The sequence below is a fragment of the Thalia democratica genome, chromosome 9 (genome assembly GCF_965202585.1).
Source record: "Thalia democratica chromosome 9, ktThaDemo2.hap1.1, whole genome shotgun sequence".
Classification (NCBI taxonomy): domain Eukaryota; kingdom Metazoa; phylum Chordata; class Thaliacea; order Salpida; family Salpidae; genus Thalia; species Thalia democratica.
Genome location: NC_139173.1, coordinates 21,139,539 through 21,167,380, shown reverse-complemented (window position 1 = coordinate 21,167,380; position 27,842 = coordinate 21,139,539). Strand labels below are relative to the sequence as shown.

At 24.7% G+C, this 27,842-nt stretch overlaps 1 protein-coding gene across 2 annotated transcripts; it reads left to right on the top strand.

Moving 5' to 3' along the window:
* Nucleotides 1-304: 304 nt before the first annotated feature.
* On the top strand, nt 305-14,684 carry LOC145843956 (transmembrane protein 144-like). Of its 2 annotated transcripts, XM_082951244.1 has the most exons (12): nt 305-394; nt 1,393-1,506; nt 3,815-3,916; nt 4,246-4,350; nt 4,610-4,727; nt 5,738-5,818; nt 7,508-7,598; nt 8,716-8,786; nt 10,658-10,752; nt 11,368-11,462; nt 13,564-13,740; nt 14,386-14,684. In XM_082951244.1, exons 1-12 carry the CDS (start codon nt 340-342, stop codon nt 14,470-14,472), a joined length of 1,191 nt encoding a protein of 396 aa, XP_082807370.1. In that variant the 5' UTR covers nt 305-339; the 3' UTR covers nt 14,473-14,684. The 2 variants fall into 2 exon arrangements, with proteins under 2 accessions (XP_082807370.1, XP_082807371.1); XM_082951245.1 differs by lacking the exon at nt 13,564-13,740.
* The last annotated feature ends 13,158 nt before the right edge of the window (nt 14,685-27,842 follow it).

The following is a 27,842-nucleotide window of genomic DNA, read 5'->3' as shown; positions in this document are numbered from 1 at the left end:
AGAAGCTTAAGTATTGTATGCATTTGGTTATACTTAATTTATTTAACACTACTTGTGTTAAGTTTTTAGTTAAATCAAGAACTTGAATTTTTTTGTTTATTTGTTTTTGTGAGCTTCCATGAAAATTTATATAATAAGTTGTAGTTTAATACTCAGTTTTTATCTTAAATTAAATATTAATAATTTCAACTTAATATATTGGTAAAATACTGAACTATAAAAAGTTTATTAAATTAATGTTATAAATAAAGTTACAAGTTTAGTTTTAATTAAATAAGATTTTAATAACTTTAAAAACAAATACAGGACTTCAATGTGTTGTTATTTATGAAATAAAAAATGTACAAAACAATTTTATGCTCAGTAACCCTACTTATTTTGGTGCTAAATGTAGGTAAGTTCTAAATTTAAAGTTTCATAACAGTTCTAAAACGTGTAATGTAGTTTTATTACTTATTTAAATAGTTAAACTTATAAATTTAACATACCTAGTTATAATGATATATGTTTAGCTTTGAAGGACAAAAAATCTTTGATATGCCTCTTTTGATGCTTTTGAAAAACTAGGAAGTTTCTGATATAAATATCAAATGGTACTTTATTTAGAGTAAACTGTTTAAAATATAATTATTAAAGTTTACTTTTATTTTTAGCTTCCAAAATAATTTTTTTTACAAAAAACTTTTAAAAATGCCTTTTTAAGAACATAATCAAATATTGTACCAGATGATATAATATTGTTATTTAAACTAACATTTTTACAGAATAAAAATATAAAAAAACTAATTTAGAACTGCTTTTGACAACTGTAGATTATCTAAACTGAATTTTAAGTAGTTTTCAAAATTTTGTTTAAAGTTTGAATTTAAACTAGCAAGCTACCAGTATCACTCACAAAATTCAGATTTTGTTAGTTCTAGTTTTTTACAAAAATATTTAATGACTTTTCAATAATTTTTTTTTTACTTTAGTAGTAGAATGGCCCATTATGTTTTGTTTTTTATTGCATAAAGTAAGATATACAATACAAAATAAATAAAATATTTTATAATGCTACCAATTTTTTTTATCACTTAAAAACCACAGCAAAAAGTTTTGAATATAATATTTTTTTTTTGAAACCATGTTTTGACTTAACTTTAATATTAAACTTGAAAAGGTCAGAAAAATTATAGAAATTCTTATACATTTTCAGAAAATCTTAAGTTGAAAAATTTGTATTTCCTGTTTCACAAACCATAAATTATGTTGTTTTTATGTTTTTGTTAGTAGTAAAACTTTAATTAATATTTCAGTAATATTAAAAAATTATTAACTTACTTTTCTTTTTTTTTTAAGTTTTTTATCAAAAGATATGTCATACAAATAGTGTAACAAATTATAACGTTTTAGAGTTTTCACATGGAGATTCCTTAAAGTTTACACATGGTGTTAACACAAGTTTACCTGCACTAAAAGAAAATAATCAAGCCATGGTTTTCACAAGTTTGCTTGGAAACCAAACAAGTAAGATGTTTTACTTTTTGTTATATGGTGACTTAATACTGTCTATATTAGGAAACCAGAGCTATACTTTCAAGTTTAATCTATCTTTACAAATTTGAATGTGTTTCTGTTTTTTTTTTTGCGATTTTATAGTTAATATTAAACAGCTTTTGTTTAATAAATCTTGTTCTGGTCTGCAGATACAGATTTGTTTATCTTTTTAAAGATTGGTTTCATTATTATTTTATAACTCATGTGTTATTGTTTAAAAAAACAAAAACCTTATGACTGCAGACCTGAGCCTTGGCAATTACACATAAGCTGTATAGTTTTACCAGACTAAATTTAACTTTATGTATTATGCTAAAAAATTGTAAATGATATTAAACAATAAAAAGAATTACAAACACAAAAATAATAGCTACGCAACAAAATAATAACTAAACAAATAAAATATACAAATCAGTTCATTTTTGATATCATTTATTCGTTTGATTTATTTTCTTAAAGTTATTTTTTTCTTTTTTTCTTAAGTATACAGAATATCACCATTTGTTGTGGTCATTAGCAAGCTTCTTGCACTTAACAGTTGTAACATTCAAGCTCTTTGGATTGCACTTGCAGACATCTGTAAAACAAAGTGCTAGATGACTGTGGTTGCATTTGTCAACAACCAACTTGCTCTACAACAAGAGATTGTGGGATTTGTTTGTTGCTCATTCTTAGAGAATTTGTTGGCTGAGATTAAAGTACATAGTGGTAAGACTGTATGACTCAGTACTTCCTTTCTAGTAATTTTTTTGTTGCTGTTTAAATCTAAGTTGAGGCATTGTACGTTTGAGGTTTTTATTTTTCTCTCTTTTACTTTTGATAAAATACACTTTTGCTACAAGATAGAAGATTACTACATACACAAGCATAATAAGCGTTAAACTTTGTGGAAATACGACTTAAGTTTATTTAAAACTCTCGCAGTCAGACAAGCAAACATGACTGATGTCATTCTAATTTAACAATTTATTTCTTTGTTTGATGATGCTTTTGACTTAACATTTGATCCAAAGTATACATAGTTTGACATTTTCAGTGTTGTTGCCATCAATTTTGATTAATGCCTTATATCTGTTCCTTGACTTAAGACTTTATTTTTATAAGGTTGATGGAAGGGCCAACATCTGAGAATGCTTACAAAAACTGACTTGGTAGTGTGTGAAGATCTTGGGTACATTGTTAATGTGTTTTTTGTTTAAAAATATTTTGCAAAACATATTTCATTTTAATTCATTTACTTCCTTGGTACTTTAAGCTAAAGCTAATCAAAACATTATCTCAGTAAGAATGAACTAAAATAGATTTATTTAAAAAAGATATATATATATATATATAATATAAAATGATGTAATAATCAGGTGTAAAATAAAAATAAAAGTTAAAGCAAAAAAACATTGCCATTTACTGTTAGAAATTGATACATTAAAAACAAAAAGGCAAAACTAACAGTAGAATTTTACAATAACAAAATTTAACTTTCACAATATATAAGAATACAATTACTATAAAACTACTTTTTTTTTAAATCCAGTCTGAGAAACAAACTTTTTCTGATTAAATAAACAAGGCTTTAATTATTGAGAACATAAAGCTTCCAGAATATTAAGCTAAAAATAGTTCTCAGCTCGAATTAAAATAGAAAATTTCTCCTCTTTGCAGTTACTGCCACACACATGATTATCAATTAAGTGTTTTTCAACCATGGACAATTTTTTTTTCTTTGGTTTCTTTGACAGACCCTTAAACCAGTTTTTCAATATTTTTGTCAAATACTGAAGAATTACTAAGTAAAACCTTTAAGGTGTTTTTTCAACATAGTTACTAACACAGTGACAACTAAATTTATAAATGGTTTTGCTTTATAGTTCGTTATTCAAACTAGACTTTTAAAATCTTTATTTTAAGTAGTTTTATAGTATTTTTTTTCTTATAAATTCTAAAACTTGTTTTTTGCAAGTTTAGTATGATTTTAAACCTAACAATTTTTTTAAGTGTGCTTAAAAATTCAACAAAATACAATTTATTTTATCATATCTTGCATAATAATTAAGAGTTTAGAATTACAACAGTATTTTTTATAAATAAATTTAATGATCATATTACCATGTGATTTAAATAAAAAATTTAAAATGTTGTGCAATTTTTTACTGCTTTAAACTTGTTTGACTTTAACTGTACTTATGAGCTGGCAGAGCATTTAAAAGAAGAGTTTTTACCTTAAAATAAACTCATCAAAAACTTTTCTATAAAGTTTTAACAATAACTTATATGTATAAAGATTCTTCTTCACAAGAATGGATTGGTTATGTTGGCACTGGCATTTCAATTTTGTTTTTTGGCAGCAATTTTGTACCAGTGAAAAAAATTGAAACTGGTGATGGTTAGTTGTTGCCATGTATTTATCTGAGTCAATAACCATGTTTTTAAATTTAAAGTATGCTTAGAACTTTTCTAAAAGGTTGTGTACTTTAAAATTTTAAGATCACAATAAAATGTTACAAAATTTAAATGTTTTACCAAAACATTGTTTTGGTAATAAAATTATAAAACTGAAGTGATTTTACTAAACAATAAAAAAAATTTTAGATAAATAAAATTTAAATAAAATTTAGGATATTTGCACTGTTTTTATAAGTTTCATGTGAGGTAAAACATGTTTTGTATGCAGTACCTATAAAAAAGAAGTTTTAAAGAAATTTAATTTTGCAGGTATCTTCTTTCAATGGGTTCTTTGTTCAGCCATTTGGATCACTGGTCTAATAACAAACTGCATACAAAATTCTCCTACGTTTTATCCTTTTGCTATGCTTGGAGGTTTGTAACAATTTTTCCTGTAACTACTTACAATAAAGAAAAGTTCAAAACACAAGTTTTAATTAATTTTCAAAACATAATTTAAAGCATACTGCATGAACGTTTTTTTTTTCTTAAGCAAAGAAAATACGTTTTAACACTTTCTAGTATTCTAAATTATACTTTTTGCATAATTTTTTTTTCAATGTAAACCTTTATTCTTAACACTTGTTTGTTAAAAAACGTTCTTTGACTTTTGTATGAAAAGTAAAAAAAACAGGGTTTCTATGGTCTACTGGGAATATTTGTGTTGTACCAATAATCAAAACAATTGGATTAGGTCTGGGAATGTTAATTTGGGGTGCATTTAATATGCTTTCTGGCTGGGCCACAGGAAGGTATGTAAGTTTTACTTAAATTTAGATAGATGCAGTATTATGTAGTAAAGTAAAGTTACTGACATGTTTTATTATGTAAATATACTATAATATTATTTTTCTTTCCATTACTATACTAACATAAGTTTAAACTTTTAAACTATTCTTTTTCTTAATATGAAGTGATTGATATAATCAATGGAGATGAAGTAGTTTTTCTATAAAGTTTATTCGTTATTTATTTTTCTCGTTTATTAATTGTACTTTATAATGAAATTTTTTTTTTAATATGTGCTTATTTGGATTTCTACTTAGATGTTAATTTTAAAACTTTTAGTTGTATAAATTTTAAGTCTTTTATGTTTTAGCGTATTTTATGTAAGTATTTGTTCGTCTAAAAAGCAGTAAAAATGACAAAAATGAAAGCTTTAAATATGTCTTTTCTTTTACAGTTAAAAAACAAAATCTTTATAAGTTTTTGTTAAGTCTAAATCACTTTATTAAAACCTGAATGCATGTTTGAGAAATTTTACAACTTAAAATATCTATTAAGTTTATTTGTTGAAACTTTTTATATATAAAAGTTATTATGATATATATTTTTTATTAGTAATTAACAAGCCTTTATCTATAAATCAATAATAAATACACCTAAACCTAAATATTTTCTTTTTGGACAAAAATTAACTAAAATGAAATTAGAATGAATATTTGAGTGAATGTAAATAAGTTTTTTTGCCTTAAGTGAGATTTAGCCTCTAACAAATTGTTAATACTAGTAGAGTTTAATACTTATTATAAAAAAAAATGTTTTAGATATAAGTCCGTTTATTTTTAAGTTTTCTGTAAAGTAAACGTTTTTTCTTCGGTTGTTCTTAATGTTTTCTTTAAAAAACTTTTTTTTTGTGCTATATTACTGTTTTTCACAAAAAAAAGGTAAACTATTCTTAGCTTAAAGTTAGATAAAATCTCAAATGAATACTTTAAACTAGAATTTAAAAATTATAATTTGACGAAAACAATTTGTACAGATTTGGACTTTTTGACACTGAAAAAGATGAAATTAGTGATCCAACACTGAATACAATTTCAATCGTTCTTGCTATGTCAAGGTCTGCTTTTATTTCAAGTAAAAATGTAAACATTAATGAAAATAGATAAACGATCTAGTTGTTAAGCTCAATTATAATGGCTTCTTTTGATACAAATTTATTCTTAAAAAAAAATGTTTATAAGTAATATAGAAAAAAATAAGTGATTTTTTTTTTCATAATAAAAGTTTAACATAAATTTTAAGTTCATTTAAAGTAGATTATTTTATTAAGTGATAATGGGTTGTGCAAGGAATTTTACATACTAAAAAGATGAATTAAAGTTATTCTTAACTAGTAACAACTAATAAAACTTCTATTTATACACTTACTTTTGATGACCAAGATAAGTTTGTAGCTTGTTTCAAATCTGTTTTTAATGTTTTAATAATTATAAACTAAAGTATGTATTAATAATTTCATTTGTCCGATCAATACTTCAGTCTTATTTTATGAGGTGACCAAAATTGTACTTTTTCAGCCAATATTTATATTAACTTTTGCTTGTCTTTTATAAAAAACTTCAAAAAAAATTCAATTTATGTATACCTTTACTACTAATAGGTTTCACATTCATCATTACAACAATTTAGCAAGTTTAGTTTTTATATTATTTAAAATATGAATTAGCTGTGAAAAAAATGGTTACATGACAATTTAAATTCCAACAACTCAAATCTTAGAAAAAAAAAATTTTTTAGGCCTAATCTCAAAAAGTATATTCTTAAAATAAAAAAACGGTTTTAAATCTATTAATTAAAATTATGGTATTAAAATTATTAAAAGTGAAATTTAAACAGTACTAAAATTAGTATACTTTGAAACTTATTAGTCATATCTCTAAATATATTCAAAACTTTGTAAAATAAAAAAAATGTTGAAAGGGTATTAATTATATTTACAAACGTATTTTTAGTTTTTTTTTAATATACTTTATATATAATTTGTAATCATTTCTAAAACATTTTAAGAATTTGAATTGTCAGAATTTGAATTTTTGTGCACATGAAAAAGTTATTTATCGTTTGAAGTTTATTTAAAACTTTTTCTACTGATATTATTTAGTTATTTACTAAACGAATAAAAAGAGTTAAAGGTACATACTGGTGCGTATCTGGCTTTTCAAAAGCTATGATCAGTGCCAATATTTGAGTAAACGAAAATACCAATGTTATAGTGGCATAATAATGTAGTGTTAATGTAGTTTGTTAGATCTATGTAGTTTGTAAACTCTATATAAATTATTTGAACTAAATCAGCAATAAAAGTTAAATTATTGTTTTATTTAAAATTACATAGCGGTATTTTTTATATGTATAAACTATGAAACTGTAAATAACTACATGATATATTAAATTAAATATCTTAAATTTTTAGCTAAAATATTATTTAATTTAATCAAATTTAAGATATAAAAACTTAATAAATAAACTTTTACTAAAGTTATATTAGAGAATAATCTTTTCAATAAATGTACATTTTTTTTATATGTTGATAAAATAGTCTTTTTTACTTTTTGAATACTGTTTTATCGAACAACTATATTTGATTGAAAGTTTTAAAATAACTACACAGCAAAAAAAATTTTTTTGAAACTTTTTACTTTCATTCAACTTGCAGTATACTTAACTTTAAGTACAATGTAATTTAAACAACACCACAAACACTAGTTTGATTCTAGCTGTTCGAATAAAATTTTCAAATAAACAGCGCAGTCTGCTGGTTATTCGTTAAACCGAACGTTGATAACATCGGGGAAGCGGACGACGATGATGACGCCATGTTGATACAAGATGAAAATGTGAGCTTAAATTTAAATTTTATTTGTTTTATTTCAATTTGTTCTGACTAAATTATTATTATATTGTTAATTGTGCAATGTTGAACTCAGACATTAAAACCTGAGCCACTTAAACGGGACATACAGGAAGAAAAATAAAAATGAAATACATTTATATTCAACAAAAAATAAACATATCCAAAACATCAAACATGGTTAAAATTATAAAAACTCTTTAATGAGTTTAAACTTGTTTCCTTGATATACAAGGCGATAACTGTTGATACAAGATGAAAATGTGAGCTTAAATTTTACTAAACATTTTATTTGTTTTATTTTACTTTACTGTATTTTCTCAATAAATCAAGTTAAAGTTTGTATGAAAGTTTTTCTCGAAAATGTGAGAATTTTTTTTTTTTTTTTTTGGATTTCTTCTGACTCAATTAATCAAGTTTGTATAAAAGTTTCAACTTTTTTTTGACTGTTGTTAATTAAGTCTATTTCGAGGAAGCGGTTTTAGTTTTGATCAATATGACAAGCGTGTTGAAATTCGTTGATCCTTTCAGAAAATACAACATATTTTAACTTCATTAGGATTTTTTTTACCTTTTATAAACTTGTAGAAACAACCGTTTGCAGTAAGATCTTGAAAAATTGTAATATTAAAATCGATTTTTCATTGATTTCTTTTTATATTATGTCTAAGACTTTTCTTTAATTAGTTGATGAATCAATTTACAAAGAAAACTTAGTCGCGCGGTTTTGATTGTTCAATTTTTTCAAAAAACCATTAAACAGTATTATGAAACAATTGCATAGTGACTAATTACTCTTTATGTAGTTTACAGCACTATTAAGTATTTTTTTAACTACCGGCAGCTGAGCGGTGTTGTTAAAAGAAATTTACAGGAATCATAAAAAAAGTATAACAGTATGTGCACTCTCTGCTAACACATCACTAACTTGTATTTATTAAAGAAATTATGTATTATTATAGAAATATTATGTATTAAAGAAAGTTTTTTATATTAAGTTCATACTTTTATATACGGTGCATTGAAATAGATGGTTAGATTTTTCTAAATTCAAAAGTAATTAAGATAGTTGCTGTTGTTTTAGTATTACTATTTTTTACAAGGAATTTGGGTCTATAGAAGATTTTGAAGTCTCCTGGGTTGAAAAACTAACAATTACACAGCGCCGAATAGTGTTAGTTTTACTCATACAAATATTTCATAGTCAGTTGAATAACTTTTTAAAGTGACAAATACAAATTAAATAATAATTAGTTCATTTACGTATAAATTTTAAATTTTATTAAGCTTTTAAAATAGACACTTTAAACTGTACTAAATATACAATTTTATAAAGAATAATGAAAATAGAAAAATAATTAAATTTTTTTATTTAATCAACATTTGAATTATTTTAATTTAAATCTTCTGTATTTCATATTTATTTACATTATCTTTTAATTTTGTATATCATCTTAATTTTAATCTAAAAAGAATAAGAAATCAAAAAATATATAGTTATATTATAAGATGTAACGTTAAAAGGCGTTAAATCCTTGGGATTCTGATAAGCTAAGCTTATCGGAATAAATACCACAGATGTTCTTGTGCTAAAACTTTATTTCAACTAACGGCGTTTCACTGCTCTCAAATAAATTTAAGAACAGATCTACGGAGTCTATAAAATATTAACACACATTAGAAAAAAAGCAGAAAAAGCATGTATAATTATGTATAGTGTTTATGTAGGTAGTAACTATAAATGAACTTTATGGTTTAAAAACAAAGTTTGGGATAAAAACATAAAATTATAAAATTGTCTACAAAAAATACAAATTTAATAAAAGTAGGCACTAACCTCAAAAAGCTCTAAGAATAGGCAAGTTTTTAAAATGAAAATTAAATTGAGTTGTGCAGAAATGTTACGTCATAATAAATTTAACAAATTGGTCAATAATTTGTACAGCTTAAAAACATGAAGTATTAAGCTTGCAAGTGTATGTAATTGTAATGTGAGTGTTGTGAAATAAATTAGTACATAAGTAGACAGAGTTATTTAAAGTAGAATCGTCGGTTGTTGGGACAAATATTCGATAAATCTTGCCGCTTATTCAGAAGTAAGTCTTTATCTTCTGCTGCAATTACTGCTCTTTCTGTATTGCAAGTTGGGCAAATTCTACTTACTTCGTTGGATGCATGTTTGATCTTTGAAACAATACTCCACTCCATGTTTGGACGTATTGTTTCAAAGATCAAACATGCATCCAACGGAGTAAGTAGAATTTGCCCAACTTGCAATACAGAAAGAGCAGTAATTGCAGCAGAAGATAAAGACCTACTTCTGAATAAGCGGCAAGATTTATCGAATATTTGTCCCCACAACCGACGATTCTACTTTAAATAACTCTGTCTACTTATGTACTAATTTATTTCACAACACTCACATTACAATTACATACACTTGCAAGCTTAATACTTCATGTTTTTAAGCTGTACAAATTATTGACCAATTTGTTAAATTTATTATGACGTAACATTTCTGCACAACTCAATTTAATTTTCATTTTAAAAACTTGCCTATTCTTAGAGCTTTTTGAGGTTAGTGCCTACTTTTATTAAATTTGTATTTTTTGTAGACAATTTTATAATTTTATGTTTTTATCCCAAACTTTGTTTTCAAACCATAAAGTTCATTTATAGTTACTACCTACATAATCTCTATACATAATTATACATGCTTTTTCTGCTTTTTTTCTAATGTGTGTTAATATTTTATAGACTCCGTAGATCTGTTCTTAAATTTATTTGAGAGCAGTGAAACGCCGTTAGTTGAAATAAAGTTTTAGCACAAGAACATCTGTGGTAGTTATATTATATATTAGGTATTCTGAAATATTAACAAAAACATATGAGTTTTATTTAAGAATAAAAATCAGTTTAATCGTAACATTAAAATCTGTTAAATTTTTGTTTTAAAACCAAAAGTGTTCTATAATTTTCATACAACTTTTTACATACCGAAGTACTTATGTTTATTTTTTCAACTACCCAATCATTTGAACACAGTGGATGCAGTCTGTCAATATTTTCCGGATTGCTGTACGGGTTCAGTTTTGCACCAGTCCTCCACATAAAGCACACTTATGGTGACTCACAAAATGGTAACTGTTATTCGTTTTTATTTTTGATAATTATTTGTCTAACTGCATTGAGTTTTCACAAACGTTTTCGCAAAGTTCAGTAACAAGACTACGTACATTTTGGTTTCAAGTGTAAGAATTAGAGTTATCAACTTTCGTTTTTGGAGATAAAAACAAGCGTTGTATTTCAAAGAGTTCCGTTGTATAACGATGTTTTACAATGTGACAGATCTTTAGTTATATTTAAATTATTATTTTAACATAATACATTAAAATAACAGGTAAGAACCAACGTTAAAAATTAAAATATTATCTAAATATTTTATATAATACACGGTTGGTATTTACTCTAGTTTCTAAAGGCCAGTATAAAGTTTTTTTTAACTCAGTTAAACACAAGCTAAGTAAGTTTATCGCCATAATAAATAAGTTTTACAACATGTAAACTTATAATAGATAGTATTAACTAATGATTAAAGTAAAATTTTAAAAAAAGGTTAATTTTGGCATATTAGGTTTTATAAAATTTTAATTAGTACTAAATCAAAAAAAAAAAAAAGTTTAAGAACTATATAAAACTAACTGTAGTGCTGTTATTTTTTTTACTTTAAAAAATAGCACTTATTATTATTTTAGATCTAGATTATGTTTTTGCTCATTTTTGTGGAATATATGTTGGATCAACTGTTTATTTTGTCATTTATAGCTGCTTCAAAAAGAATCGACCACAGGTTACAAATATATTTATTTTAGTTGTTTTGCTTTTATGTATTATTTAATTATGCTTTTGGAAGCAAAATATGCGTAAAGACTATTGTTGTTGATGTATTATAGAATTCTGAGTAATAATAAAAAATATTAAAAAAAAAAGTTAATTCCAGTGTAATTTATCTTTTAAATTATTTATAAATTTTAGTCCAGACACAAGTAATTAATAAAACTGTCCTACCTTTGACGTTTTCGTTATAACAGTAATTTGCTTTTATATGTCTCATAAAATTTCTTTTCATTGACTTTTTATTAGTAAAACTTTCAAAAAATATATTCTTGTTATTAATATTTTTAGACATTAGTTGTCTTATTTTAAATTAATTGTTGTTATTTGTATTTTGTTAAAACCATAAGTATTACTAATTTCAAAAAAAAATTATAACAAAAGTTAGGCATTTGTCTCATCTTTTTACCAAATACCTGAATATAAAGTTTCTAACCTGCATATTTAAAAGTTTGTTATTTGATAAATTATAAGTGTAAAACTTTTTTTTAACTGAAATGTTTGTAGAATTAATTTTCTTTTAGTTTAACTTAAAAATAAGTATGTATTTGAAAGTTAACGCAAAAAGTTTTTTTTTTCATTTAGTGTTTTACAGAGGTTCATGACCAAGTGTTTTTCAGAGTTTATTTTTATTTAAGTTTTTTTTAACTCAAAACAAGTCATAAAGTGAACTCAAACCTAATATTTTGCAAACAAGTTTAAACAAAGCAAACTTTGTCTAACTTTATTGATATGAAAATACAAATTTTGTTTTACTATTTGTATTAAAAAAGAATATTTTATAGGTTATTATATGTCATCATCTTAATCTATTTACTTGAAATAACTTTCAAGCTTTACAGAATAAAAAATCATTGTATAAACATATTAAGTTAAAAAAAAGATAACTTTAATTTGTTACTTGTCGAATAATAACAAAGTTTTAAAGTCATAAATATAATGTTAAAATATAAAAAAGATAATAATTTATTAAAAAATTTGACAATAATTGTAACAAAAACATACAAAAATATTAATCTTATTTTTTACTACTTACAAAAATATAAATTTATTTCCTGGCAAATTTTGGCAAAACATAGTATATAGTAGAAAAAATATATTTAACTAAATATTTATAATATAAAAAAACAACTAATTTTCAAATCGTTTACTTAGTTTCGATGCTTTATGCATCTCCTCAGAACGATGTAAAGAACAAAGTAAGATTTTTAAACAATAAAACAAAAAAACACATTGTGACGTTTCAACTAAAATTGAATAATTTTAGTTAGCCTATTTTAAAAACAACTTATCTACAAGTTAACTTATCTTTGCTTTGTTTGTTCTTGTTTTTGGATTTATTTTGTTGTTATTTTTTTGTTATTATTTAGTTGGTTTTTGTTCTTTTGAAATACATATTTTGATTATGTAGGCAGGGTTGCTGCCTTTCTTTTCTTTTATTTAATGATAAATCTTTTTTAATTTTTTCAATTTCGTATTTTTCCAAGCAACATAAATGGCATGTTTCATTGTTTTTCGGTTTTGTTTTGGTTCTACAGAGTATTTCCCATTTTAAATTATAGTCTTTTTTTTGCGTCTTTTAATTCCCAAATATAGTTCGATAGTTCGGTATTGTGTCTTTTTAATTTGTTGGTAAAGCTCGCTATAACTAAATAGATATTAAAATGTACAAAGAGAAAAACATTTTACTACTCACATCACAAAACCTAAATTTACAATAACATCCTGTCATCTTAACATGGTATACAAAAAATCAATACAAAGATATTTACAGCCATCCGTCGGGCTAACAAAGTTTTAATGTTATAAATATAATGGTAAAACAAAAAAAAAATTGAAATAGATTAAAAACAAAAATATTTATTTCTTAACATCGTATACATTAAAATAAAAAAAAGCTATTTATTATATTTTTATTCATATCATATTTTTTTAAATAAATAACTTGAATAAAGTCTTTTCAATGTTGCTGCACTGTTTAAGTTAATTTTTAATACCTTTAATTTAGCTATGAACCCTGTAACATGGAACATATAAAAAAATGAAATTGTTCACAGTTGTACCCGTCCGCCATCCTGCCGGGCGTGGTGTCGGGAGTGATGTGGGGCGTGGCGGAGGTCGGGTGGTTCATCGCCAACAAGTACCTGTCCCCGGCCGTCTCCTTCCCCATCATCACCTCCGGACCCGCGTTGGTGGCTTCGGTTTGGGGGGTTTTGCTGTTCAAGGAAGTGTCGGTTGGTTGTTTTAAAATATTTTTTGTTCATTATGTTTTTGATTATTGAAACATGTTTTTTTTTTTTGATTATTTTTTATTTCTGGATAAGGTGGGTTAGGGATAAGGGTATAGATTAAAACATATAAATAAACAATATGCTGTTCAAATAAGTGTCTGGTGCTGTTTAAAAGCTAGAAATTGAAAATAGTTATGTTTATAACAGGGGTCCAAAATTCTGGGAGTACCTGGAGTTTGACAACTCAGGCAAAAAATAAATGGAAACAGCTAAAGTTTTAAATCAAAATCGCTAAAAACTTGAAAAAAAAAAAGGAATTTTAAGCAGTTATTGAATGTAAAAAAAACACATTTAAAGTAGCAATTTAGTATCTTTTTAATATTTGTTTTGCTGTTTTAGACAGTTTTTTTTACCAAACAATTTAATTTCATACAAGAAATGGACAAATTCGAAAAACCTAGAATTTTTTTTTAATCTTTGGCAACCCTTTAATAATTATTGAATAATTAAAATAAATGAAAAGTTTCACTTGTAGATGAAGTTTGTAAAACGAACTGATTATATCTAATATTAAAACTTTATCTGTTGTGTAGTTTTAAAGGTCTGATGTTAAAAAAAAACTTTTTTAACTTTATCATTTTTTCACAGGGCAAAAAGAATTTCCTGATAATGGCGATTGCTTACATGCTGACGATAACGGCTTCAGTTTTAGCAGGACTTTCCAAGTCTAAGTAGTGACTATTTTTCTTTCTTTTTTTTATAAGTAATACTTCATTATGGTTTTTGAAAACTTGTTTATTTAAATTTAAACTGTAAAATATTAGTGTGTGCATGCTTGATGATCGGAAACAATATTTAAATTTAATTAAAAGTTATGCAGTTAAACTAATTTGATAACAGTTTTATGTGAAAAAGTTTTCATGTTAATCAATTTATTCCTAGGTTCTTATATAGATTAATTATTATTTTATATTTTATAAACATTTACTTTTTTATTTCAATTGTTGAACTTTGTCAAAGCCAAAATAACTTTTGTTTTATTGTTATTTCTAACAAGTCTAAAACAGTATTAAACTGTAATGTTGTTTTTTTAACAAACTTACTGCAAAGGTTGAAAAAGTATATCTTTTCAAGTCTTTAATAATACGTATTATATAAACATATTAAATTGAATAAATCATGAGTTTAACTTACAATCAGCCTTTTTAAAGTAAACATTTCGAACTTGAATATTTGTTTGTTTATATTGTGATTTGTTTGTTTGTCCTTGCAGCTTTAAATTATATTGCATTTTAAAAAAAATATTTTTAGCGTCAATGTACTAATTACACACTCAGTCATATCAAGTTTTTCGTACAACATTTTTTTAAATAAATTGTTTTCTGTCCACAGACTTGATTTAAAAGTGTTAGTACAACCAATATATTTGTTAAACATTTTTTTCTTGTTGTTTACAGCAATTGACTTCAACCTTTTTAAAAGCTGCGCACAATAAACTACTTTAAATTCTATTCACACTAGTTTACAAAATAAATTGTTTTATAACAAAAATTATTACTTGTTTATGTTTTGAACGTCTTAATAGATTACTTTTATAAAACTATTAATTTATGTTATGTATGGCTTAATATAGATGAAAATAACAAAAAAAAACTTCATTAAAAAAGTTATGTTACTGAGTTTACTGTGCACAGTAAAATAAATTATATGACACTGGTTTGTAGTGTTATCAATTGCTTTGTTTGTGTAAGTATTCAGTTTATTAACTTAAAAACAAAACCATAAAACTAAAATACTGATGTTTATCTTTTGATTAAATTCATTAGTTTTTAAATTTATATACTTGTTTTAGATAAAAAAAACAAGTTAATGACACAAGCTAGTTGTTTTTTAATGAGTTTAACACAAAAATTTTGTTGTGTCCTAATGAAAAAACTTTACTTTTAAAACTGCTCTGTGGTATCGTAGGCTTAAACAATTTTTTTTGCTGTAGCTTTTAAAACCCCGACGCCAATATAAAATATTGTAGTCAAATGAAACTTTAAGTAGGTGTTTTTGTTAATGCTTATGGGGTATAATAGTATATTAAACTGTGCGAAACAATTAATCCAAGTTTGTTTAAAAAAAATTTTTTTTTAGTACAAAATAATCAGTTATACAAGAAAATTTAAAAGTTGGAAAATTTTTCTTTTTAGCGTGTTCATTCATTTTAAAAGTTTCATTTAAAAAATATGATATTTGTTTGTAAACAATAAAAGTTTATTTGCTCAATAATCTATATTACAAACTCTAACTTACTTAAAAATAAAAAATCCTGAATATCTCACTAAGTATTTTTATAAAGCTACAACTTAAATGCGTTATATCTGTTATTAGAGATATCGCTTACTTAAGCATTAATGTATATATTTCTAAAAAATATTTGAAAATTTTTCCATACAGAAGAAATAGTTAATACACAATTTTACAAGGATTAAAACAAATAACACCTAATCATATTTTAACTAAACTTATAGACAATTTGTTCAGTACTGGTCCATGTTAAAAGATTATAGATCAACTTTAAGAAATTGAAAACTTTTAGGTAGCACGAAGATTTAAAGTATACTGAGTTAATATTTATTTAATTTTCGTATATTTAGTAGTTTACTTTATAGTATATTTTATTTTAACAACCGTTCATTTTATTGCAATGAATGTCAAATAAATTGATGAAAGCTTTGTAAATGATAGTTTGGTTTATATTTCACTTGACAGTTGTTTATGAGGTATATAATAGCCTTTCTGATTGGTGTTTAAAACTGTTTAACTGTCCGAAATAGTAGTGAATTGGCTCTTGTTCTGAATCCGGATACGGCTTACTTGATTTCATAAATAATATTATCATTAATGAAATATTGATAATTTAGTCTTTTAGGTTACACTAGTTTAAATTTAATAGTTTTTAAGTTGTTCTAAAATATAATACTTTTGTATAACTAGTTTTTAGTTTGTTTTTTAACTTCAAATTATTTAAAAAAAAAATTTGAACACAGCGTTTTTTGGCTAAAAAGTGCGTACCTATTTGGCAGGTTACCCTATTAAATAGAATTATTAAAGCTAGTTAGTAAAAAATTTATTTTTTTACAACTTTAAAGTGCAATCTTTTCTTCCAAAAAGGGATTTAATTTATGAGGATTGGTTTTATCTCACAGTTGGTCTTCAAATAGTTTGTTCAAAACTTGTGTGTAATTTATAAACTTCAAAACCTATAGTTTTTAGTATAATAATTTGATTTTATTATTTTAGTTTCAAAAGTTAGAACTATCGTCGTTTATATTCTATATTATATATTGTTTATTGAACGACAATTAAAGCGCTCAAAATATTTTGTCTTAAGACTTGGTGCACGAAAAAACCTTTCAGTTATCGAGTCGCACACCACGGATACCTTTTAATGTCTTGTCCAGGACTTTCTTATAGTATATAAGATTAAGTTAATTAAAAGATAAGTGTATAAAACAAAAGTTTTTAAAAAGTTTTTCGGATACTTTTTAAAACTGGGCGAAATAAAAAGTTTAGCTTGTGATTATTTTAGGTTAATCAACAGTCATTTTAGTTATAATCATTGATTTTTGTTAGCAAAACATAAAGCTCTAAATTTTGGTCTCACATAACAACTATTTATCAGCTTAATGAGGCTTTCGATACTATTCAAAACTAAGATTTTTATTCCAATTTACAAAAGCTTGATATAAACTAGGTTTAACCTTCCTTTGACTTTATTAAGTTGTTTTAGAATTTGCTGTATGAAAATTATTCAAGTGCACTCTTGAGACAACTAAAAATAAGTGTTAGTACTTAAATTGAGTTAAACTTCTGAAGTTGAACTTTATTTTAATTATCAATAAAACTTTCAAGTATTAAAAAACTTTAAAACGTTTAATTACTGTTATTACTGTTTTTTTATTAAGATTTCTATAAGCTTTTAACTGCATGTGTTCTTTTACAGTTTTGAATATGACAGCTGGTTTATGTGAAAAGAGTTTCGCGCTAACTTTTTTGAGTTTGTGTAATATTTTGTATAAAAAAATAAGAGGGAGTATGTTTCTGTTTTCACATGATAATAAAAATGACGGTAAAATCCATGTTGGTAAAAATAATACTGTTTAAAAACTAGTGACATTTTAAGTACCACTTACAACTTAACATAAATATGTTTTTTATTTTTAAATGGTTTGTAAAACTTAAAGCTTTTCGCATCTTATCTCTGATTCTTTTTCAAAAGTTAAACGAAATATCAAACAAGAGTTTACAATATATTAACTCAATTATCGGTATTTTTTGTTACTACTAGCATGTTTTTTACAACTTTTTACGACTACGTCATATTTAGTTTTAATATTTTTTATCTCAGCATTCAAAACCGTTTAACATTTCATTCAACTTATGAAAAAGAATCAGAGATAAGAATCAAAAAGCTTTAAATCTACAAAATTTCTAAAATTAAATTTATATTTATGTTAAGTTGCAAGTGATACTTAAATATAACAAAGTTCCTTCAGACAATAGAATTGGTGACATTTGAACTTAAAGCTTTTTATTATTACACTATATCTGTTTTTGAGCTGAAAACATTTTTGCTTGTCATTAAAAGGAGCAAACTCTACCGTTTTCAGTTTGATTATTACAAAATAAAGTTTTGCTGACTGTGATAATTTGTTAAATCGACGCTGTAAAATAAGTTTTTTATCAAAGTTTGGAAACAAAGAAAGATAAATTTTAGCTTTTTCAAACTAGATTACTCTTAGAAACTTGTATTCGTATCCTTATTATTTATTTTATTCCTTAAGTATAAACTACTACAAAGTAAAAGACTCTGTAATAAGTTTTTTAAAAGTTTTTTTTCAAAATGGATAAGCCGATGTACTGTTAAAAATTTTTTTTTTTTAATCGACTAATATTAAGTTTTTCAAAGTATCTCAGGATACCATTTTAGACTTGTTTAAGACTTGTGTATATATTTAAAGAACTGAGTATCAGTTTAAACTATAAATGGCTGTGTAGGTCTCTAACAAATTAATTTTGATTGTATGACTAAAATTACTTAAAAGTACTAAGTTCGACTAATTGTTGTGCTTTAATGGTTTGTAAATTATCAAGGACTTTCAAATTTCAAACTGGTTTTATTCGTTCATAAGCATATTATTAATAGTTTAAAACGACGAAGCTTTGTACAAACTTGATTACTATTTTCTAAATTGGAGCTTATTTTGTTATTAAGGTACCAAGTTGTTGTATTTTATCCTAAAAAATCTAAAAAACAAAACAATAAAGAAATATCTTTTTAAACCACTTTAACTTTGTTTTGTTGAATTGCTATAAAAAGTAGATTTGGAAAAATTTTAACTAATATACTTTTTTTTATTCTTTTTGTTTTGGCTGCGTGTTGTGATGATCAGTTTGTTTTAAATGTTTTGTTAAAAATTATAAGTTTATGAAAGGTTTTTTGTTCGTTATATACTATTATAGTTTATTCTTGCTAGTTTTAGAATAGAACACTGTGTGTGTATTTTTTATGTTTAAAATCACCTTTTAGACTTTCTCATATATAAACAAGATATATTTGTGTTATACAAGCGAAGAGGTTACATGACAATTCAAATTCGCTTACTTAAGCAGTTAATGTATATATTTCTAAAAAAAATATTTGAATTTTTTTACAGGCAGAAGAAATAGTTTATACACAATTTTACAAGGATTAAAACAAATAACACCTCATTATACTTTAACTAAACTTATAAACAGTTTGTTCAGTACTGGTCCATTGTAAAAAATTATAGATCAACTTTAAGAAATTGAAAACTTTTAGGATGTAATCATGCTTAGAGAAACATTTAAATTGAAATTTTAGGTAGCACGAAGATTTAAAGTATACTGAGTTAATATTTATTTAATTTTCGTATATTTAGTAGTTTACTTTATAGTATATTCTATTTTAACAACCGTTCATTTTATTGCAATGAATGTAAAATAAATTGATGAGAGCTTTGTAAATGATAGTTTGGTTTATATTTCACGTGACAGTTGTTTATGAGGTATATAATTGCCTTTCTGATTGGTGTTTAAAACTGTTTAACTGTCCGAAATAGTAGTGAATTGGCTCTTGTTCTGAATCCGGATACGGCTTACTTGATTTCATAAATAATATTATCATTTATGAAATATTGATAATTTAGTCTTTTAGGTTACACTAGTTTAAATTTAATAGTTTTTAAGTTGTTCTAAAATATAATACTTTTGTATAACTAGTTTTTAGTTTGTTTTTTAACTTCAAATTATAAAAAAAAAAATTTGAACACAGCGTTTTTTGGCTAAAAAGTGCGTACCTATTTGGCAGGTTACCCTATTAAATAGAATTATTAAAGCTAGTTAGTAAAAAATTTATTTGTTTACAACTTTAAAGTGCAATTTTTTCTTCCAAAAAGGGATTTAATTTATGAGGATTGGTTTTATCTCACAGTTGGTCTTCAAATAGTTTTTACAATCTTTAAATCTATTAGCAACAGCAGCTAGTTTTTTTTCTAGGGTGAAAATAGACACTTTGTTTTAACTTGATAATTTTTTAAAGGCTTACAACCAAGTTTTCAGTAAAGCTAGAAACCTAAATGTTTTCCATTTTGTTTTTTGTGTAATTCAACCACTGTTTTCAATTGTATAAAATTTTTGCACTTTTTAAAATAAAAGCTTTTAAATTAAGAAATGTGTATTGGTTGTACACTTTTCAGATTTTTATTTATACTACTCAAGTTATAAACCTTGATGTGTATAAATAGTTAATGTTATTATCTATTTCTAATTCTTGTTAAATTTTTTTTATATTAGGTAGAGTTTTAGTCATATGGTTTTTTAATATAAAAAGATATGTATGTTGAATTTGATTTTTACTGAAAATTCTCTAATGTTCTTTGTTTAAAGAAATCAGTTCAGGACCTTTTTAGTAATTCATTTTACTCTTGATTTTTCTAGATAGTTTGAATTTTACAAAATATTGCTTGATTTCCCTCAAAGACACCAATAAAAATCATTAAAAAATGAAATTTGATATACTTTTCACAAAAATTGTTTCAAATGTTTTTCAAACTATGGAATTTTTAATTGCAGTGCAAACCCTTAACTTGAATTTTGTATTTTTCTGAACAACCTAAAAAATGTGTAAATATGATAGCGTGTTTAGAACATTTTAGTAATTGAAGTTCTTACAAAAGTTTAATTTAGAGTGTTTTAAAATTACAATTTTAACCAAACTCTCGTATTGCTCAGTCGTTTGTGATAGTCTTGTTGGACATCGACGTGAAAATTTTATTATTTTCGCTTCGATAGTCCAAAAGTCGAATTTATAAGTAATTTCATATTTAAATCTTTTTCTTTTACTAATAATTCTTTAAATGATAAAAACACTTTGGTTTTTAAAAACATTGTTTTAAAAAATAATAACAACCGCTAGTTGACGCATTTTTGCCATGTAGAATTGACTACCGATCACGCCGGGTTTCATGCTTTAATCAGCATGTTACATCATGCGACCATGTCTTGACCAGGCGATTGTTATGTAAGGAAGACGTATATAAACAGCAGAGCAAACGAGAAAGCAGATCATTTGGATTTCGACGTTAACAAGAAGCACCACTACGCCAGTTTCCAGTCCGAAGCGTAAGCCGCCATCTTGGACTCATGGAAAACCTTCTCTTGGCGCTGTGAGTGTAAGTCGCCATCTTGGAAAATCTAGATGATTTCTGGTGAAACATTCTTATTCAAGTATTTGTTTGTTTGTCTGAAACATTTACTTTGTTTTTAACTTCATAACTTCGTAGTTTTTATATCTTGTTCTATATACATTTTGTATAACAACTTTAGCAACGTCGACGGGGCGTACAACTTGATTTAAGTTGTTAACGTGCCATACTCATAAGCCTACGCATACTGCAGCAGACAAGCAGCAGCAACTTCCAGTTTGGATCATTTTGAACATTGAACTCGACCCATAAGCCCACGCATTCGGTGGCATAAACTTATTACTTTATTTCTAATTTTCTTTATTTGAATATTATATATTTTTTTGCTTATCTTGCGTTCTCTACATCCAGTGTCAACGAGGAAGTATAAGTCCTTACTTTCTGAACCAGTAAACTGTACGAGCAACCATTTGTTACAGCTGAACTAGAATTTTGAACTGCAAGAAGCCTTCTCATATAATAACTTTTATTATCATTCTTTGATTGTATTGTATAATAAAGCATATAGATACTTGTTAGTCTATATTTAAACTTAAAATATAAGTAGAATGAGAAGGGTATTAGCTCTTACACACTCTTGCACTCGGTCGCAGACCGAGGTAGCAACTAAAGATAAAGATGGCCCTGAAACTACTGCTAATCTGGCTCCTGTCGAAACTGCCGAACCTGTTACAGAGGCGGTTTCCCACAAAGCTAGAAACCTCAGTAGTTCACAGTACATCAGTCTTATTTAATCAACATGTTGCTGTTTACAAAAACAATTAACGTATAAAAAAACCGAAATTTATGCTGTTAAATAACTTCTTCGATAAAAGTACAATTTAAAAAACAAATTTGAGTTAATAAATTATCGTTATGTTTGTACTTTTTAACTTGTTTCTATCGAAAAAGTTTTACTTTTACTTTTACTATAAGTTTATACCACATCTAATACATTACTTTTATATTGACCAGAACAAGAAAATAAAGTGACTGTTTTAAATATCTGAGAAAATTAATAAATTATATATTTGTTTACTATATTGTTATAAACTTTTTAGTTATAGTAATTTATCAAACTTTTTCAACAAAACTATATGTGTTTTTGTAAACAATTAGTTTTTTTTTATATTACAGTATTCATACTCATTATAATACAAGTTATAAGCTTTTATAACAAATTAACATGTGCTGAAATTTTATATATAATAATAAAAAACCGGGTTTATGTTAAACGTATTAGATAAAAAAGATAATACTTTAGGAGTTCGATTTAAGTTTAATAGAATTCCAGTAAGTGGGTTTTTCCCTACAACTGTAATTGCACTCGAAAACTTCGAGAAAGTAACTCTCTCTGGCACTGAAAGTGACAAAAGAAAGTATAAAGAGCAATTCAGAGACAAAATCACTTCAGTTAGCGATCAATTTTCAATTGAAAGCTGTTTCTAGAGTTTCAATACTTTATTAACAGCCTTTTTAATACCAATTGTTAGAGTTGTTTTACTTTGTTTGAGTTTGTTAATTTAGATTTCAAAATTAGATTATTAGCATTTTAATGAAAATTGTCTCAAATTAGGATTGGCAACTTTTCTAGTCTGTGGGTATTTGAAAATTGTACATAGAGTACAATTCAAATTATTTATAGTAAAAGTATATATTTTTTTTAGTTTGCACAAGTTTTTTTTTTTTTAAATAAAATAATTCTGCTGGTCTTACATTACTCACTCCCAGGCGTAAACTCTGTACTTGATGCTTTGAAAATAAATTAATTATAACATTTTATAGTTGACAACAAGCCGTTTTAATCTAATAGCTAGCTTGATATCAAATAAGCATAAAATATCTATTTACAGTAGTTTATACCTTGAATTGCTAGAGAACGGTCACACTAAAACATATAAAAGAATTCGATTAAAAGCTGGAGTTATGATAATAAAACAAAAAAAACTTGCGTAGATTGATTGCAGCAGTATTTACTTTGTTTTTGTTTTACTTGAATAAATTTAAAAACATAATATTTAAGAAACTTGTGTGAATTTTTCAATTTTGAAATCTATAGTTTTTAATATAATAATTTGCTTTTATTATTTTAGTTTTAAGGTTAGAACTATCGTTGTTTACATTCTATATTGTAGTATGTAAGATTAAATTAATCAAAAGATAAGTTTATAAAACAAAAATATTTCAAAAGTTTGTCGGATAATTTTTAAAACTGGGCTAAATAAAAAGTTTAGCTCGTGATTATTTTAGTTTAATCAACAGTCGTTTTAGTTATAATCATTAATATTTGTTAACAAAACATAAAACCTCTAAATTTTGGTCTCACATAACCACTATTTATCAGCTTAATGAGGCTTTTAATAATATTAAAAACTAAGATTTTTATGCACAATTTACAATAGCTTGATATAAAACTAGGTTTAACCTTCCTTTGACTTTACTAAGCTGTTTTAGAAATTGCTGTATGAAAATTTTTCAAATGCACTCTTGAGACAACTAAAAATAAGTGTTAGTACTTAAATTGAGTTAAACTTCTGAAGTTGAACTTTATTTTAATTATCAATAAAACTTTCAAGTATTAAAACACTTTAAAACGTTTAATTACTGTTATTACTGTTTTTTTATTAAGATTTCTATAAGCTTTTAACTGCATGTGTTCTTTTACAGTTTTGAATATGACAGCTGGTTTATGTGAAAAGAGTTTCGCGCTAACTTTTTTGAGTTTGTGTAATATTTTGTATAAAAAAATAAGAGGGAGTATGTTTCTGTTTTCACATGATAATAAAAATGACGGTAAAATCCATGTTGGTAAAAATAATACTGTTTAAAAACTAGTGACATTTTAAGTACCACTTACAACTTAACATAAATATGTTTTTTATTTTTAAATGGTTTGTAAAACTTAAAGCTATTCGTATCTTAACTCTGATTCTTTTTTTTAAAGTTAAATGAAATGTTAAACAAGGGTTTACAACATATTAACTTAATTATCGGTATTTTTTTTTGTTTCTACTAAGTAGTTTTTTATATCTTTGTACAACTACGTCATATTTAGTTTTAATATTTTTTATCTCAGCATTCAAAACTGTGTAACATTTTATTTAACGTTTGAAAAGCATCAGAGATAAGAATCGGAAATTTTTAAGTTCTGTAAAATTTTTTTAAATTTATATTTATGTTAAGTTGCAACAGGTACTTAAATACAACAAAGATCCTTCAGACAATATTATTGGTGACTTTTTAACTTAAAGCTTTTTATTGTTACACTATATCTGTTTTTGGGCTGAAAATAATTTTACTTGTCAATTAAAGGAGGAAACTTTACCATTTTTAGTTTTATTATTACTAAATAAAGTTTTGCTCACTGTGATAAGCTCTTATAATCTACGCTGGAAAGAGTAGTAAAATTTGTTTTTATCAAAATTTAGAAACAAAGTAAGATAAAGATCAGCTTTTTCAAACTAGATTACTTTTAGAAACTTTTACTTGTGTCCTTAATATTTATTTTATTCCTTAAGTATAAACTACTACAAAGTAAAATACTCTTTATGTTAAACTTAAAAAGTTTAACATAAATTTTAAGTTCATTTAAAGTAGATTATTTTATTAAGTAATAATGATTTGTGCGAGGAGTTTTACATACTAAAAAAATGAATCAAAGTTTATTCTTAACAAGTAACGGTTAATAAAACTTCTATTTCTATCACTTACTTTTGATGACCAAGATAAGTTTATAGCTTGTTTCAAACCTGTTTTTAATGTTTTAATAATTATAAACTAAAGTATGTATTAATAATTTCATTTGTTCGATCAATACTTCAGGCTTATTTTATGAGGTGACCAAAATTGTACTTTTTCAGCCAATATTCATGTTAACTTTTGCTTGTCTTTTATATAAAAATTTGAAAAAAGATTCAATTTATGTATACTTTTACTATTAATAGGTTTCACAGCCATCATTACAACAATTTAGCAAGTTTAGTTTTAATAATATTATTTAAAGTATGAGTTAGCTGTGAAAAAACTGGTTACATGATAGTTCAAATTCCAACATTCAAATTCTTAGAAAAAAAAGTTTGTAAGGCCTAATCTCGAAAAGTATATTTTTAAAATAAAAAAACGGTTTTAAGTCTATTAATTATAATTATGGTATAAAAATTAAACTAAGTTTAAAACTATTACAAGTGAAATTTAAACATTACTAAAATAAGTATATTTTGAAACTTATTAGTCATATCTCTACAGATATTCAAAACTTTGCAAAATAAAATTAATGGTGAAAAGGTATCAATTATATTACAAACGTTTTTTTTTTTAATATATTTTATTTTATAATTTGTAGCCATTTCTGAAAAATTTTAATAATTTGAGTTGTTGGAATTTGAATTGTCAGAATTTGAATTTTCGTGCACCCAAAAAAATTATCTATCGTTTGAAGTTTATTTACAACTTTTTCTACTGATATTATTTAGTTATTTACTAAACGAATAAAAAGATTTAAAGGTACAGTAACCTCTCGCTTATTTACGCACATTGTGTCCACAGAAAAAGTGCGTAAAGATATGAGAGATCGTAAAGAAACGAAAGGTACCAAATATACTCACTAAAATGGCTGTTTTTTAATATTGCTTCTAGTTAAAAGCAGACTGGGCACTTTCCCACTTTTAACAATTTGTTTACTTTATTTATAAATATAAAAACAACAGAAAAAACTATACATAAATAAAAAAAGGATTTGAATTTCTATAGATTAATAATACGAGTAGAAATAATTTTACTATTTCAATAATAAGTAGAGGTTAGCTTTATCTTTATTTATATGTGACATTTATATTCTATTCTACTTAGCAAATTCAATTTATAATTAAGCATTTCTTTACAATTTTAAAATGGTGTTTATTAATATATAATGCAAGACTGCTGTATTATTTCTTTGTGTTTTAAAACCTCATTATACTTTCATTATTAAAAACAGTCATTTTTATTTCAGAATTTTGATCTAATATCTTATTGTTTACAAAATTTCTGATATACTGAGGTATAACTATATGTTCATCAATTAGTCAAGGAACATAAATTTACAAAGTCTAAAGATATAGAGAGGTGTGTTAGCATTCAAAAACATATTTTAATTTAAAAATATACATTAAACCTAATTAGTGCAACTTTAAAAAAAATAAAATTTTTATTTTCAGAAATTTATGAAATGCGTAACTAAACGAAAGTGCGTAACGTCACGAGTGCGTAAAGATGCGAGAGGTTACTGTACATATACTTGTGCGTATCTGGCTTTTCAAAAGCTATGATCAGTGCCGATATTTGGGTAAACAAAAATACCAGTGTTTTAGTGGTACAATAAAATAGTGTCAATGTAGTTTGTTAGATCTATGTAGTTTGTAAACTCTATATAAATTATTTGAACTAAATCAGCAATAAAAGTTAAAATATTGTTTTATCTAAAATTACATAGCAGTGATTTTTATTTGTATAAACTATGAAACTATAAGTAGCTACATGATATATTAAATTAAATATCTAAAATTTTAAGATAGAATATTATTTTATTTAACCAAATCTAATATATAAAAACCTTATGAATAAACTTCTACTAAAGTTGTATTAGAGAATAATCTTTTCAATAAATGTATATTTTATTTACATGTTGATAAAATAGTCTTTTTTACTTTTTGAATACTGTTTTATCAAACAACTCTATTTGAGTTAAAATTTTAAAATGGTTATAAAGCAAAAAAAAATAAGTTTTTACTTTCATTCAATTTGCAGTAAACTCAACATTAAGTATAATTTAATTTAAACAACACCACAAACACTGGTTTTGTGTTCGATTCTAGCTGTTCGAATGAAATTTTCAAATAAACAGCGCAGTGTGCTGGTTGTTCAAAATCACTTCAGTTAGCGATCAATTTTCAATTGAAAGCTGTTTTTAGAGTTTCAATACTTTATTAAAATCTTTTATAATACCAATTGTTAGAGTTGTTTTACTTTGTTTGAGTTTGTTAATTTAGATTTCAAAATTAGATTATTAGCATTTTAATAAAAAATTGTCTTAAAGTAGGATTGGCAATTTTTCTAGTCTGTGGGTATTTGAAAATTGTACATAGAGTACAATTCAAATTATTTATAGTAAAAATATATTTTTTTTAGTTAGCACAAGTTTTTTTTTATAATATAAAGTAATTTTGCTGGTCTTACATTACTCACTCCAAGGCGTAAACTATGACCTTGATGCGTTGTAAATAAATAAATTATAACATTTTATGATTGACAACAAGCCGTTTTAATCTAATAGCTAGCTTGATATCAAATAAGCATAAAATATCAATTTACAGT

Coding starts and splice junctions, on each gene's coding strand:
- LOC145843956 (XM_082951244.1), top strand. CDS start 340: ATGTACAAAACAATTTTATGCTCAGTAACCCTACTTATTTTGGTGCTA. Junction 3,917..4,245: donor AAAAATTGAAACTGGTGATG/GTTAGTTGTTGC, acceptor TTAATTTTGCAG/GTATCTTCTTTCAATGGGTT. Junction 4,351..4,609: donor TCCTTTTGCTATGCTTGGAG/GTTTGTAACAAT, acceptor TAAAAAAAACAG/GGTTTCTATGGTCTACTGGG.